Source organism: Microcebus murinus, chromosome 2 (assembly GCF_040939455.1).
Source record: "Microcebus murinus isolate Inina chromosome 2, M.murinus_Inina_mat1.0, whole genome shotgun sequence".
NCBI lineage: Eukaryota > Metazoa > Chordata > Mammalia > Primates > Cheirogaleidae > Microcebus > Microcebus murinus.
In genome coordinates, this window is record NC_134105.1 from 90,969,043 (window position 1) to 90,981,752 (window position 12,710).

Genomic DNA, 12,710 nt, shown 5'->3' on the forward strand with positions numbered 1-12,710 from the left:
TGCTGACTATAAGAAATCCACATTAAATATAAAGACATAGAGTATATTCTTATTGAATACTTCACCTAAATGCAGCAGAATATATATTATTTTTAGTATACACAGAATAGTCAGCATGATACACAATAGTGCTGGCAATTAAAATGTCTCAATAAGTTTTAAAAGATTTAAGATATACAAATTGTGTTCTCTGAACACAATGGAATTCAATTAGAAATCAAAAACAGAAAGGTCACTGGAAAATCCCCAAATATTTGGAAAATAAAACACTTCCAAATAACCTTTGTCAAAGAAGAAATCAAAGGGGAAATTAGAAAATAATTTTGAACTGAATGAAAAGGAAAACACAACATAGCAATACTTGTGAGACACATATAAAGCAGTATTTAGAGGGAAATTTATAAGGCTAAATGCCTATATTAAAAAAGAAGAAATATTTGAAATCAATTAAGAAACTAGAAGTCCAGGACAGCTGCAGTGGCTCATGCCTGTAATCCTAGCATTCTGGGAGGCTGAAGTGGGAAGATCACTTGAGGCCAAGAGTGTAAGACCAGCCTGAGCAAGAGCAAAATCTTGTCTCTATGAAAAATAGAAAAATTTGCTGGATGTCATGGTGCATGCCTGCAGTCCCTACCTGAGTGACTGAGGCAGGAGTGTCACTTGAGCATAGGAGTTTGAGGTTGCAGGGAGCTATGATGATGCCACTGCACTCTAGCCTTGGCAACAGACCGAAACTCTGTTTCAAAAACAGAAAAGAAAATAGAACTCCTGTGACATTACTGAGATGGTGGACTAGGAGGTCCCAGTGCTCTTCCCCCTGAGAAAAACAAAGAATAAGCAACTACATACCAACTGAAATAGATCTGGGAGAGCTCCAGAGTACAATGAAAAACCTACAACAACCTAGGAAGCACACAAACCAAGGATAGCCACATTAAAAAGTATAGAAAGTATCTTACCTATTCCACCCCATCCCCCAGTCCAGCACAGCTTGGGACAAAGAGTGATCTCCTTGATGCAACATCCCCTTGTGGGACAAATGGAGACCAAGAGGACCTCAGCAGCCTTCACCACCAGTACAAATACTCACAACTTTTACCATCAAGGAGCCCTGCAGTCTTCACCAATGCTGACCCCCGACTGACATCTGTCTGGAGTCCATACTGCTATGCAACCTGGAGAATGAGATGCTATGCTCCCAATTGCTGGGACCACTAATCACCCACCCCATAACTGCATGAATGCCCCAGACTCTGGAACCAAGGTCATTCCATGCATGACCACACCTCTGACACTGGCACCATGACTGTAGTGGGCACACCTGTACCCAAGATCAGAGAGCCATGGCTGCTCTATGTGCACCTGTGTATCAGATACTGGCACCACTGCCAACATGTGTGTACCCGTACCCTAGATCTGGTATGAAAAGGGATCCCCACAGCCATGAATTTACTTCATTGTGGAAAAAGAGAACAGGAAGAACACAACATCATTTGCCACCAAGGACTCAAACAGCTCTTGCTGCTGCCATGGACACCCGCAGCTTTCGTCATTGAGTACCTCAAAAGTCATTGGCCATGGTGACCTCATCTGATGGAGCTACACAGGGACTATGCTGCTACACTTACCATGAAGCTGGAGCTGACACTGCACCCTTCCAAAGCTAGAGCCACCACACTCCACCTAGATCACATCCTCAAATGCATTCATAAGTGAAGGTCTTTCTCTACGGAAGCCAGTCCATAAAGTCTGGAACAGGCGACTATTAATTCAAAAGCACAGACATCATTGGAAAGCTAAAGAAACATGAAACATCAAGGAAACATTATACCACCAAAGGAATACAATAATTTTCCAATAACTGACCCCCCAAAAATAGAGATTTATGAATTGCCTGACAAATAATTTGAAATAATTATTTTAAGGAAGCACAGTGGCTACCAGAAAACACAAGCAACTCAATGAAACCAGAAAAACAATACAAGAATAAAACTCAAAATTCAGCAAAGTGATAGAAATTATAAAAAATAACCAAACAGAAGTTATAGAGCTGAAGAATGCAATAAATAGAAAAAAATGCAATAGAGAGCTTTAACAGCAAACTTGATTTTAAAAAAAGAAAAATCTGTTAACTTTAAGATGGGTAGTTTGAATTTATCTAGTCAGGGGAGGAAAAAGAATGAAAAAGATTATAGAAAGTCTACAGAATTTATGGGACACCATCAAGGGAATCAATATATGTATTTGGCAGTCCCAAAAGTAGAAGAGAGAAAGAAAGGAGCAAAAAAACTTACTTAAAGAAATAATGACTGAAAATTCCCAAACCCTAGAAGAGAAATAAACATCCAGATTCATAAAGCTCAAATATTCTCCAAACAGAATCAACCCAAGAAAGGCTACACCAAAACATATTATAATCAAATTGTCAAAAGTTTAGGGCAAAGAGAATTTTGAAAATAGCAAAGTAACTCATCATATATAAGGGAAACTCCATACGACTATTCTCAGTGGAAACCTTGTAGACTGGGGATAGTGGCATGATATATTCAAAGTACTAAAAGGAAAAACAAAAACAAAAAACAACCATCACTCAAGACCACTGTACCAAGCAAAGTATCTTTTAAAAATGAAGGAGAGGTAAAGTCTTTCTCAGACAAACAAAAACTGAGGGAGTCATCACCAATAGACTTACCCTACAAGAAATGTTTAAGGCATTAATGTTAAAATGTAACACTATAGTGGTGGTGTATAAATTAATTTTAATCTTAATGTCAAATATAAGATAAAAATTTGTTAATGGACACCCAATATAAAGAACAAGCAAACTCAGCCTACAGGATCACAAAGTGGTGGGGAGGGGAGTAAAATTCCAATGTTTTTGTATGCAATTGAAGTTAAGCTGTTATCAACTAAAAGTAGAAGGTTATAACTCCAAGATATTTTTTACAATCCTCAAGCTAACCACAAAGAAAAGACCTATAATAGATACACAAAGATACAGGGAACAGAATTAAAGCAAATTCCTATAAAAAAAAAAATCATTGAATAACAAAGAGGACAGCAAGAAAGAAAGACAGAGACAAAGCAACTGCAACATAGAAAACAATTAACAAAATGGCAATAGTAAGTCTTCCTTTATGAATAATTACCTTATTTGTATATTGATTAATATTAACAATCAAAAGGCATACAGAGGCCGGGCACGGTGGCTCACGCCTATAATCCTAGCACTGTGGGAGGCCGAGGTGGGCGGATTGCTCAAGGTCAGGAGTTCAAAACCAGCCTGAGCCGTCTCTACCATAAAAATAGAAAGAAATTAATTGGTCAACTAATATATATATATATAAATCAGCCGGGCATGGTGGCTCGTGCCTGTAGTCCCAGCTACTCGGGAGGCTGAGGCAGGAGGATCGCTTGAGCCCAGGAGTTTGAGGTTGCTGTGAGCTAGGCTGACGCCACGGCACTCACTCTAGCCTAGGCAAGAAAGCGAGACTCTGTCTCAAAAAAAAAAAAAAAAAAAAAAAAAAAGGCATACAGAGGCTGAATGGATAAAGAAAAAAATAAACAAGATCCAGTGATATGCTGTCTACAAGAGCCTTGCTTTAGATTTAAAGAAAAATATAGGCCAGTTCAACTTGTGGCCTAGTGGTTAAGAATACACACAGGCTGAAAGCAAAGGGACAGAAAAAGATATTCCATGTAAATGGTAACCAAAAGGAAGCAGGATTAACCTATACTCAAGTGATACAAATAGATTTTAAGTGTACAACTGTCTCTAGAGACAAAAGTCATTGTACAGTGATAAAAGGGTTAATTCAACAGGAAGATGTAACAATTATAAATATATTAATATTTTGCACCCAACATCAGAGCACCAAAATATATAAAGCAAATATTGACAGATCAGAAAACAGGAATTGACAGCAATATAGTAATAGCAGGAAACTTCAATACCCCATTTATAATAATGAATGAAACATTCAAACAGAAAATCAATAAAAAAACACCTGACTTGAATAATCCTATAGACTATATAAAGCTAACAGATATAGGAGAATTCTATAGAACTTTTCACCCACCAGCAGAAAAACTCATTCTTTTCAAGCACACATGAAACATTTTCCAGGATAGATCAAATGTTAGATCACAAAACAAGTCTTAACAAATTTAAGATCAAAATGATTCCAAGTATCTTTTCCAACAAGAGTGGAATGAAACTAGAAATCAATAATAGGAAGAAAACCAGAAAATTTACAAATATGTGGAAATTAACACACAATTGAACAACCATTGGGTCAAACAGGAAATTCAAAGGGAATTTAAAAGTATCTCAAAACAAATGAAAACACAATATCAAAGCCTATGGGGTACAGCAAAAGGAGTAATAAGAGGGAAGTTTAAGTGAGAAATGCCTACATTAAAAAAGAAAAAAGATTTCAAACAAAACAACCTAAGTTTACACTTTAAGGAACTAGAAAAAGAACAAACTAAGAACAAGAAGAACAAACTAAGAAAAGAAGAAAAACTAAGCCCAAAGTTAGCAGAAGGAAAGAAATAATAAATATTAGAGAAGAAATAAATCAAATAGAGAATTAAAAATAGAAAAAAACAACAAAACTAAGAGTTTGTTTTTTGCTTTTTTTTTTTCAGTAATTGCTTGTTTATTCTCCTTTTACAAAAAGACACTTCCAAATAAATATAAAATGGCATATGTCATATTTAGCAATGGGCAAATACACATTTTCTTGGTATTCTCCACAGAAATAAACTAATAAAATTTTCAGAAGCACATTCATCCTACCCTCCTCCCACCCTCTAAAAGGAAAAAAAAGGTCAATTCTTTTAATTTCCTATAATTTTTAACAATGGATTCTCAAACTAATCTACGACTACTCAGGGACCAAGACATCTGAATCAACAAGTTAAAAAAAAGTGTGTGTACACGCGCATATTCGTGCATGGGCGTAGATACACATAATATGTTGCCCAGAAACTCCAACTCATGAATATTCTTACAAGTTTTTCATTTCTTATAATTTACGTGAATAGTCTGTTCTGTTCAAGTCTGCATGGCAAATAAAACAGAAAGCTGAGGCCGGGCGCTGTGGCTCACGCCTGTAATCCTAGCTCTTGGGAGGCCGAGGCGGGCGGATTGCTCAAGGTCAGGAGTTCAAAACCAGCCTGAGCAAGAGCGAGACCCCGTCTCTACTATAAATAGAAAGAAATTAATTGGCCAACTGATACATATATAAAAAAATTAGCCGGGCATGGTGGTGCATGCCTGTAGTCCCAGCTACCCGGGAGGCTGAGGCAGAAGGATCACTTGAGCCCAGGAGTTTGAGGTTGCTGTGAGCTAGGCTGACGCCACGGCACTCACTCTAGCCTGGGCAACAAAGCGAGACTCTGTCTCAAAAAAAAAAAAAAAAAAAAAAAAAAAAAAAAAAAAAAAAAAACAGAAAGCTGAGTACAACACATGTGTGTATATACATATATATACTTTTCTGTACTAAGAGAAAGCATTAAATACAGGTATTTTTTTTTTTTTTTTTTTTTTTTTGAGACAGAGTCTCGCTTTGTTGCCCAGGCTAGAGTGAGTGCCGTGGCGTCAGCCTAGCTCACAGCAACCTCAAACTCTAAATAGAGGTATTTTTAATATACAGTGCACATACCATGTGTTTTTTTAAAGCTAACTAAATCCTGATTTCCTATACCTTAGCGGTGATACAGAAGGCAGACAAATACCAAAACTATTTGTGACCAAATTTAGCTAATAAAACATACCCTGCCCATTGGCTCACAACAATATACCAGAATTTGAACAATGATGAATATCCAAGTGTTATTTGTTTTACTAAAATTTATCTTCAGGCTAATATCTGAAGAGCTTTGCTAATAATACTTTCAATTAAGCATTCTTATTTAATGATTTATCTATCAAGTGGAAATATGTACAACAGTTATTTCAAGTCAGAACAAAAGGAGTGGTTTTTTTCCTGGCTGCTCATCAAAAAATTATTTTTAAAAATCCATTTCAAATAATTCCTGGCCAGGCATGGTAGCTCACACCTATAATACTAGCACTCTGGGAGGCCAAGATTGGAGGATCACTTGAGGTCAGGAGTTTGAAACCAGCCTGATCAAGAATGAGGCTTCATCTCTACTAAAAATAGAAAAAATTAGCCAGGTATGGTACACGCCTGTAGTCCCAGCTACTCAGGAGGCTGAGGCAGGAAGATCACTTGAGCCCAGGAGTTTGAAGCTGCGGTGAGCTAAGCTGATGCCATGGCACTCTAGCCTGGGCAACAGAGCAAGATTCTGTCTCAAAACAAAACAAACAGAAAAACCCAAATAATTCCTTATTTGGTTCTTTATAATAATTTCTCACTTTTTGAAGACCATTTAGAAATAACAAAATATGTTTAAAGGGTGATCATCAAAATAACTAAATGGATTTGAAATGTACTTTTGTGTACTTTCTGTAATACCTAGATCCTGTGGTAATTAATTATATTTTACTGGATCCCTATAATGTGACAAACATGAATCTCAAAATAGAAAAAAAGGCTTTTATATTTTAAACTATGCCCCCTCTTCCTCCACACCTATCCCCAAATATTTTAAGAAGAAAATTAATCTTGTTGCTTTAGGGGTTGATGTAATATTTGCAAAAAAACAATTGTTAATAAACTCTTCAAACTTTTTAGGACCAGTATCAAATTTAAGGATTTATTCATTCTGAGGTTGCATGAAAGATGGAAATTTAAAATATCAGTACAAATAGAACTACATATAAGAAAAAGCACCTAAAGATGGAGGAAAGAGAACCACGTTCATATGTTTCCATGTACGTAATAGCTTAAGTTCTCCAAAAAACTAGGCTTTTTTGGTTCTGGTTCTACGTTTAAAACTGTCTTTCAATTTCAAAGCCAATTCAAAATTAGGAAAAAACTATATTATAAACTTTTGTAGGTGAAGATCACTAAACTATGAGACTAATTTCCTGGATGGCAAGTTAAAACTCCTATGAAAGTCAAAGGCATTGGGATTCAGTGATTTAAATTAACCTCGTCATGTTAAAAGACAGTGCTTCATGATCCATGCGGACCATGCTCACTACTCATGGCACACACATACGTTACCACTGCTGAGATCCCACTGTCATAATTTAAAAATCCAAATTTAACTCCAGAAAACAAAACTTCTGGAATATGAATTTGAAGACAGACAGTACATATAGCAGTTAAGTGGAACCTGCCTGTGACAATCTTTTATTATTGTTTTTTCCTTTAAGGCTACAGAAAATCTGCACATTAAACAAGGCAATTAATTCTCATAAAAATACCCCCCTACAAATAGCCAAGGTATCTAGTCAGTTCCACAGTAAGTATATGTTGTATCACATTCTATTTTGCAGGTGTACTTTCTTGTGAGTCTTCTGGGTTAGGATTAATTTTTTCTGGAAATATTAGCTTCTCACAAACTGCTTCCTTTATTGGTTAAATACTGGGATATTTCATTAGGTTCTGTGAAGAGAGAAGGTGGAACATGCATTAAGCTAGCAATTTTGCTCTCTCGTGATGTATATTCTCGTAACATGTAGGTTTTATCAGCCTCATGGTAAAGTCTTGTGTCATTCATTCTGATAAGCACCCCATCAATTCTCAAGAAAAACTGCAATAGCAGGAAAAAACTAGAAGGCATTACTCTAATTTTCACACTGAGGCTTGAAACTCCATGATCATGAAGTTCATCCTCAAACAGAAGAACTTCTTCAAAGAACTTAATCTGTTCTCTGGCTTTCAATTTCTCTGTGTCTATATGATCTGTTGTAGGTACAACCTTTAACTTAAGAGATTCTCCAAGTAATGTTCCCTTATAATCTGTTGTATAGGTCCAATCATATGGTTTAATAACCTCTTTGGAGTGTTCACCCTCCGTCCTGCTTTCCTGCCATTCTTGGGCACAGGCTACTTGAAGCATTCCTTGATAGTTGTTTACACATCTTAACGCATCTGTGGCATTGAACTCAATCCCAAAGCCAGAGCCATGTTGGATTCTTAAAACATTGTCTCCAAACATCATTTCGGGGAGAGACGGCATATGCAATTCATCCGCTAACTTCTCCACATCCGCTGATTTCATGATGTGGGTCTTGGATGCCGTCAGCTTCCAGGGACCGAAGGAGAAGTCCTGGTGGCTGCTCTGGAAGCCGTGGATCATCATGGCTGAGGCGAGGCCCACGGCGGCCACACGGCACGGATTGGAGCAGCGGAAGCCGCAGCGGACACCGGTTCCTCCGCCTCCCTCCGGCCCAGCCCCCTAGGCTTCCCAGCCATTACCATGCCCGGCCCCGCCTGTTTTTCGCTTTTTTTGTTTGCTAGTTTGTTTGTTTGTTTTTTGAGACAGAGTTTTACTCTGTTGCCCAGGCTAGAGTGAGTGCCATGGCGTCAGCGTAGCTCACAGCAACCTCAAACTCCTGGGCTCAAGCGATCCTCCTGCCTCAGCCTCCCGAGTAGCTGGGACTACAGGCATGGGCCACCATGCCCGGCTAATTTTTTCTATATATAATTAGTTGGCCAATTAATTTCTTTCTATTTAGAGTAGAGACAGGGTCTCGCTCTTGCTCAGGCTAGTTTCAAACTCCTGACCTTGAGCAATCTGCCCGCCTCGGCCTCCCAGAGTGCTAGGATTACAGGCGTGAGCCACCATGCCCGGCCTATTTTTTGAATCTTTTAAAAACAAAATTGACAAATCCTTAGCGAGACTAAGAAAAAAAGATGGAAGACTAACATAAATAAAATAAAAAATGAAAGTGAAGATATTGCAAATGATATTGCAGAAATAGAAGGTTTTATGAACACTTACATGCCAACAAACTGGATGATGGACAAATTTCTAGAAATATACAACAATCCAAAACTGAATCAGTAAGAAAATGAATGTCCACTTTCACCACTATTATTCAAAATAGTACTGGAAGTTCTAGCTACAACAATCAGATAAGAAAAAGAAATAAAGGGCATCCAAATTGGAAAGGAAGAAGTCAAATTATCCTTGTTTGCAGATAATATGATCTTATATCTAGAGAAACCTAAAGACTCCACCAAAAAATTATTAGAACAGATAAACAAATTTAGTAAAGTTGCAGGATACAAAATCAACATACAAAAGTCAGTAGCATTTCTATATGCTAACAGCAAACAATCTGAAAAGGAAACCAGGAAAGTAATCCCATTTATAATAGCTACAAATAAAATAAAATACCTAGAAATAAACTTAACCAAAGAAGTAAAAGATCTCCATAATGAAAACTAAAAAACATTGATGAAAGAAATTGAAGAGGGCACAAACAAATGGAAATATATTCCATGTTCATGGATTGGAAGAATTAATGTTGTTAAAATGTCCATACTACCCAAAGCAATCTACAGATTCAATGCAATCCCCATCAAAATACCAATGATATTCTTCACAGAAATAAAAAAAAATATGCTAAAATTTATATGGAACCACAAAAGACCCAGAATAGGCAGAGCCATCCTGAGGAAAAATGAACAAAACTAGAGGAATTACCTCACTTCAAATTATACTACAGAGTTACAGAAACCAAAATAGCATGGTAGTGTCATAAAAACAGACAACTAGACTAATGGAACAGAATAGAGAACCCAGAAATAAATCCACACATCTATAGTGAACTTGTCTTTGACAAAGGTGCCAAGAACATACAGTGGAGAAAGGACAGTCTTTTCAATAAATGGTGCTAGGAAACTTGGATATTCATATGCAAAAGAATTAAACTAGACCCCTATCTCTTGCCATATACAAAAAATTAAATCAAAATGGATTAAAGACTTAAATCTAAGACCTGAAACCATGAAACTACTAAAAGAAAACATTGAGGAAATGATTCAGGACATCGATCTGGGCAAGGACTTCTTGAGTAATACCCCCAAAGCACAAGCAACCAAAGCAAAATTAGACAAATGGGATCACATCAAGCTAAAAAGCTTCTGCACAGCAAAGGAAACAATCAACAAACTGAAGAGACAACTCATAGAATGGGAGAAAATATTTGCAAATTACCTGTCTGACAAGGGATTAATGACTAGAATATATAAGGAGCTCCAACCACTCAATAGGAAAATATCAAATAATCTAATTAAGAAAATGGACAAAGGACCTGAATAGACACTTCTCAAAAGAAGACATATGAATGGCCAACCAGTATATGAAAAAAATGCTCAACATCATTAGTCATCAGAGAAATGCAAATCAAAACTACCATAGATATCATCTCACCCCAGTTGAAATGGCTTTTATAAAAAATAATGAATGTTGGAGAGGATGTAGAGAAAGGGGGACCCTTGTACATCACTGGTGGGAATGTAAATTAGTGCAACCACTATGGAAAACAGTATGGCAGTTCCTCAAAAAACTGAAAATAGAACTACTGCCGTATGACCCAGCAATTCCACCACTGGGTATACATCCAAAGGATAGGAATTCAGTATGTTGAAAAGATATCTGCACTCCCATGTTTATTGCAGCACTATTCACAATAGCCAAGATTTGGAATCAACCTAAGTGTCCATTAATGGAGAATGGATAAAGAAATTGTGGTACATATATACAATGGAATATTATACAGCCATAAAAGAGAATGAAATTCTGCCATTTGAAATAACATGGATGGAACTGGAGAACATTATGTTAAGTGAAATAGTCCAAACATGGAAACACAAATCTCACATGTTCTTACTCAAATGTGGGAGCTAAATATTAAAAACAATTAATCACTTGTCTCTGGAGATAGAGAATAGAATGACAGTTACCAGAGGATGGACAGGGTAGTGGGGAGAAGGGTATAAAGTGGGGATGGCTAATGGGTGCAAAAATAGAGTTAGATAGAATGAACAATATTTGATAACACAACAAAGTGACTATAGTGAACAGTAAGTTAGTGTATAATTTAAAATAACTAAAAGAGTAGAATTAGAATGTTCCTAACACAGGCTGGGCGCGGTGGCTCACGCCTGTAATCCTAGCACTCTGGGAGGCCGAGGCGGGCAGATTGCTCAAGGTCAGGAGTTTGAAACCAGCCTGAACAAGAGCGAGACCCTGTCTCTACTCTAAATAGAAAGAAATTATTTGGCTAACTAATATACATAGAAAAAATTAGCCGGGCATGGTGGCACATGCCTGTAGTCCCAGCTATTTGGGAGGCTGAAGCAGGAGGATTGCTTTAGCCCAGGAGTTTGAGGTTGCTGTGAGCTAGGCTGATGCCATGGCACTCACTCTAGCCTGGGCAACAAAGTGAAATTCTGTCTCAAAAAAAAAAAAATAGAATGTTCCTAACACAAAGAAATGTTAAATCCCTGAGGTGATGGATACCTCAATTACCCTGACTTGATTAATTCACATTGTATGCCTGTGTCAAAACATCACAGGTACCCTATATAAAGATATACAGCTGTTATGTACCCATAATAATTAAAAATTAAAATAAAAAATAAGAAATAGATAGCCTGAAAAGATTGATAACAAATAAAGAGATCGAATCAGTAATCAAAAATCTCTCAAAAAAGAAAAGCCCAGGATCAGATGGCTTCACAGGTGAATTCTACCAAACTTTTATAAAGAATTATTACCAATCTTTCTTAAACTCTTTCAAAAAATAGAAGAGGGAACACTTCAGAACTCATTCTATGAGGCCAACGTTACGCAGACATCAAAACCATACAGAGACACTCCAAGAAGAGAAAACTACAGGTCAATGTCCCTAATGGATATAGATGCAAAAACTCTCAACAAAAAAACCTGTTAGAACTAATAAATGAATTAAGTAAAGTTGCAGGATATGACATTAACATACAACAATCAATCACATGTTTATATACAAACAGCAAACTATTCAGAATGAAAATTAAGAAAACAATCCCATTCACAATATCAACAAAAAGAAGAAAATACACAGTAATAAACTTAAGCAGAGGTTAAAGAATTGCACAATAAAATTATAAAACATTGAAGGAACCTACAGAAGACATAGATAAGTGGAAAGATATCCCATGTCAACTGATTAGAAGAATTAATATTTTTAAATGTCCATACTACCCAAAGTGATCTACAGATTTAATACAATTCCTATTAAAATCCCAATGGTATTATTTACAGAAATAGAAAATAGAATCCTAAAATTCAAATGGAACCACAAAAGAACCAGAATATCCAAAGTGTTCTTGAGCAAGAAGAACAAAGATAGAGGCATTACACTTCCTGATTTCAAAATATATTACAAAATTGGAGAGACAGGTGAATACAGAGAATCACAATTTAGCAGAGCGGAAACCAATGAGTGGGAACCACAGCAGGGAAACCTGAACGGTAATCAATGAATTTCTGGAGGCTCAGTATGGTCAACCCTGAGAATTAAAAACTCCAAGAGGGACCTAGTTATGAGGGAACCCACATTTCATGAGTTTTACCTCTAAGAGCATGACCAGGTTCTCGCAGTAAGTATCAGAAAAATATCCCCTTGTGCTTCTGGTAAGGAGAGGGGAAAAGTAACCATTTCTAAATACACCAAACCATTCTATGTTTAAGGCCTGCCCTTAAGAGAAACTTTTTTACCAAAGCCTAAACTTTTGGGCTTTTTTCCAGAGCCTAACCAAACTGGGGGAAAGAAAATATCCAACACCAACCATTTT

General features: G+C 36.8%; 1 protein-coding gene across 1 annotated transcript; it reads right to left on the reverse strand.

Annotated features, from left to right (window-relative positions):
- Positions 1-7,240: 7,240 nt before the first annotated feature.
- Positions 7,241-8,343, reverse strand: LOC105878756 (TIP41-like protein). The gene has a single exon (XM_012778498.2). The coding sequence runs from the start codon at positions 8,221-8,223 to the stop codon at positions 7,474-7,476; it is 750 nt and encodes a 249-aa protein (XP_012633952.1). The 5' UTR covers positions 8,224-8,343; the 3' UTR covers positions 7,241-7,473.
- Positions 8,344-12,710: the final 4,367 nt, after the last annotated feature.

Excerpts from the sequence above, each read along its gene's own strand:
- LOC105878756 (XM_012778498.2), bottom strand. The coding sequence starts at position 8,223 with ATGATGATCCACGGCTTCCAGAGCAGCCACCAGGACTTCTCCTTCGGT.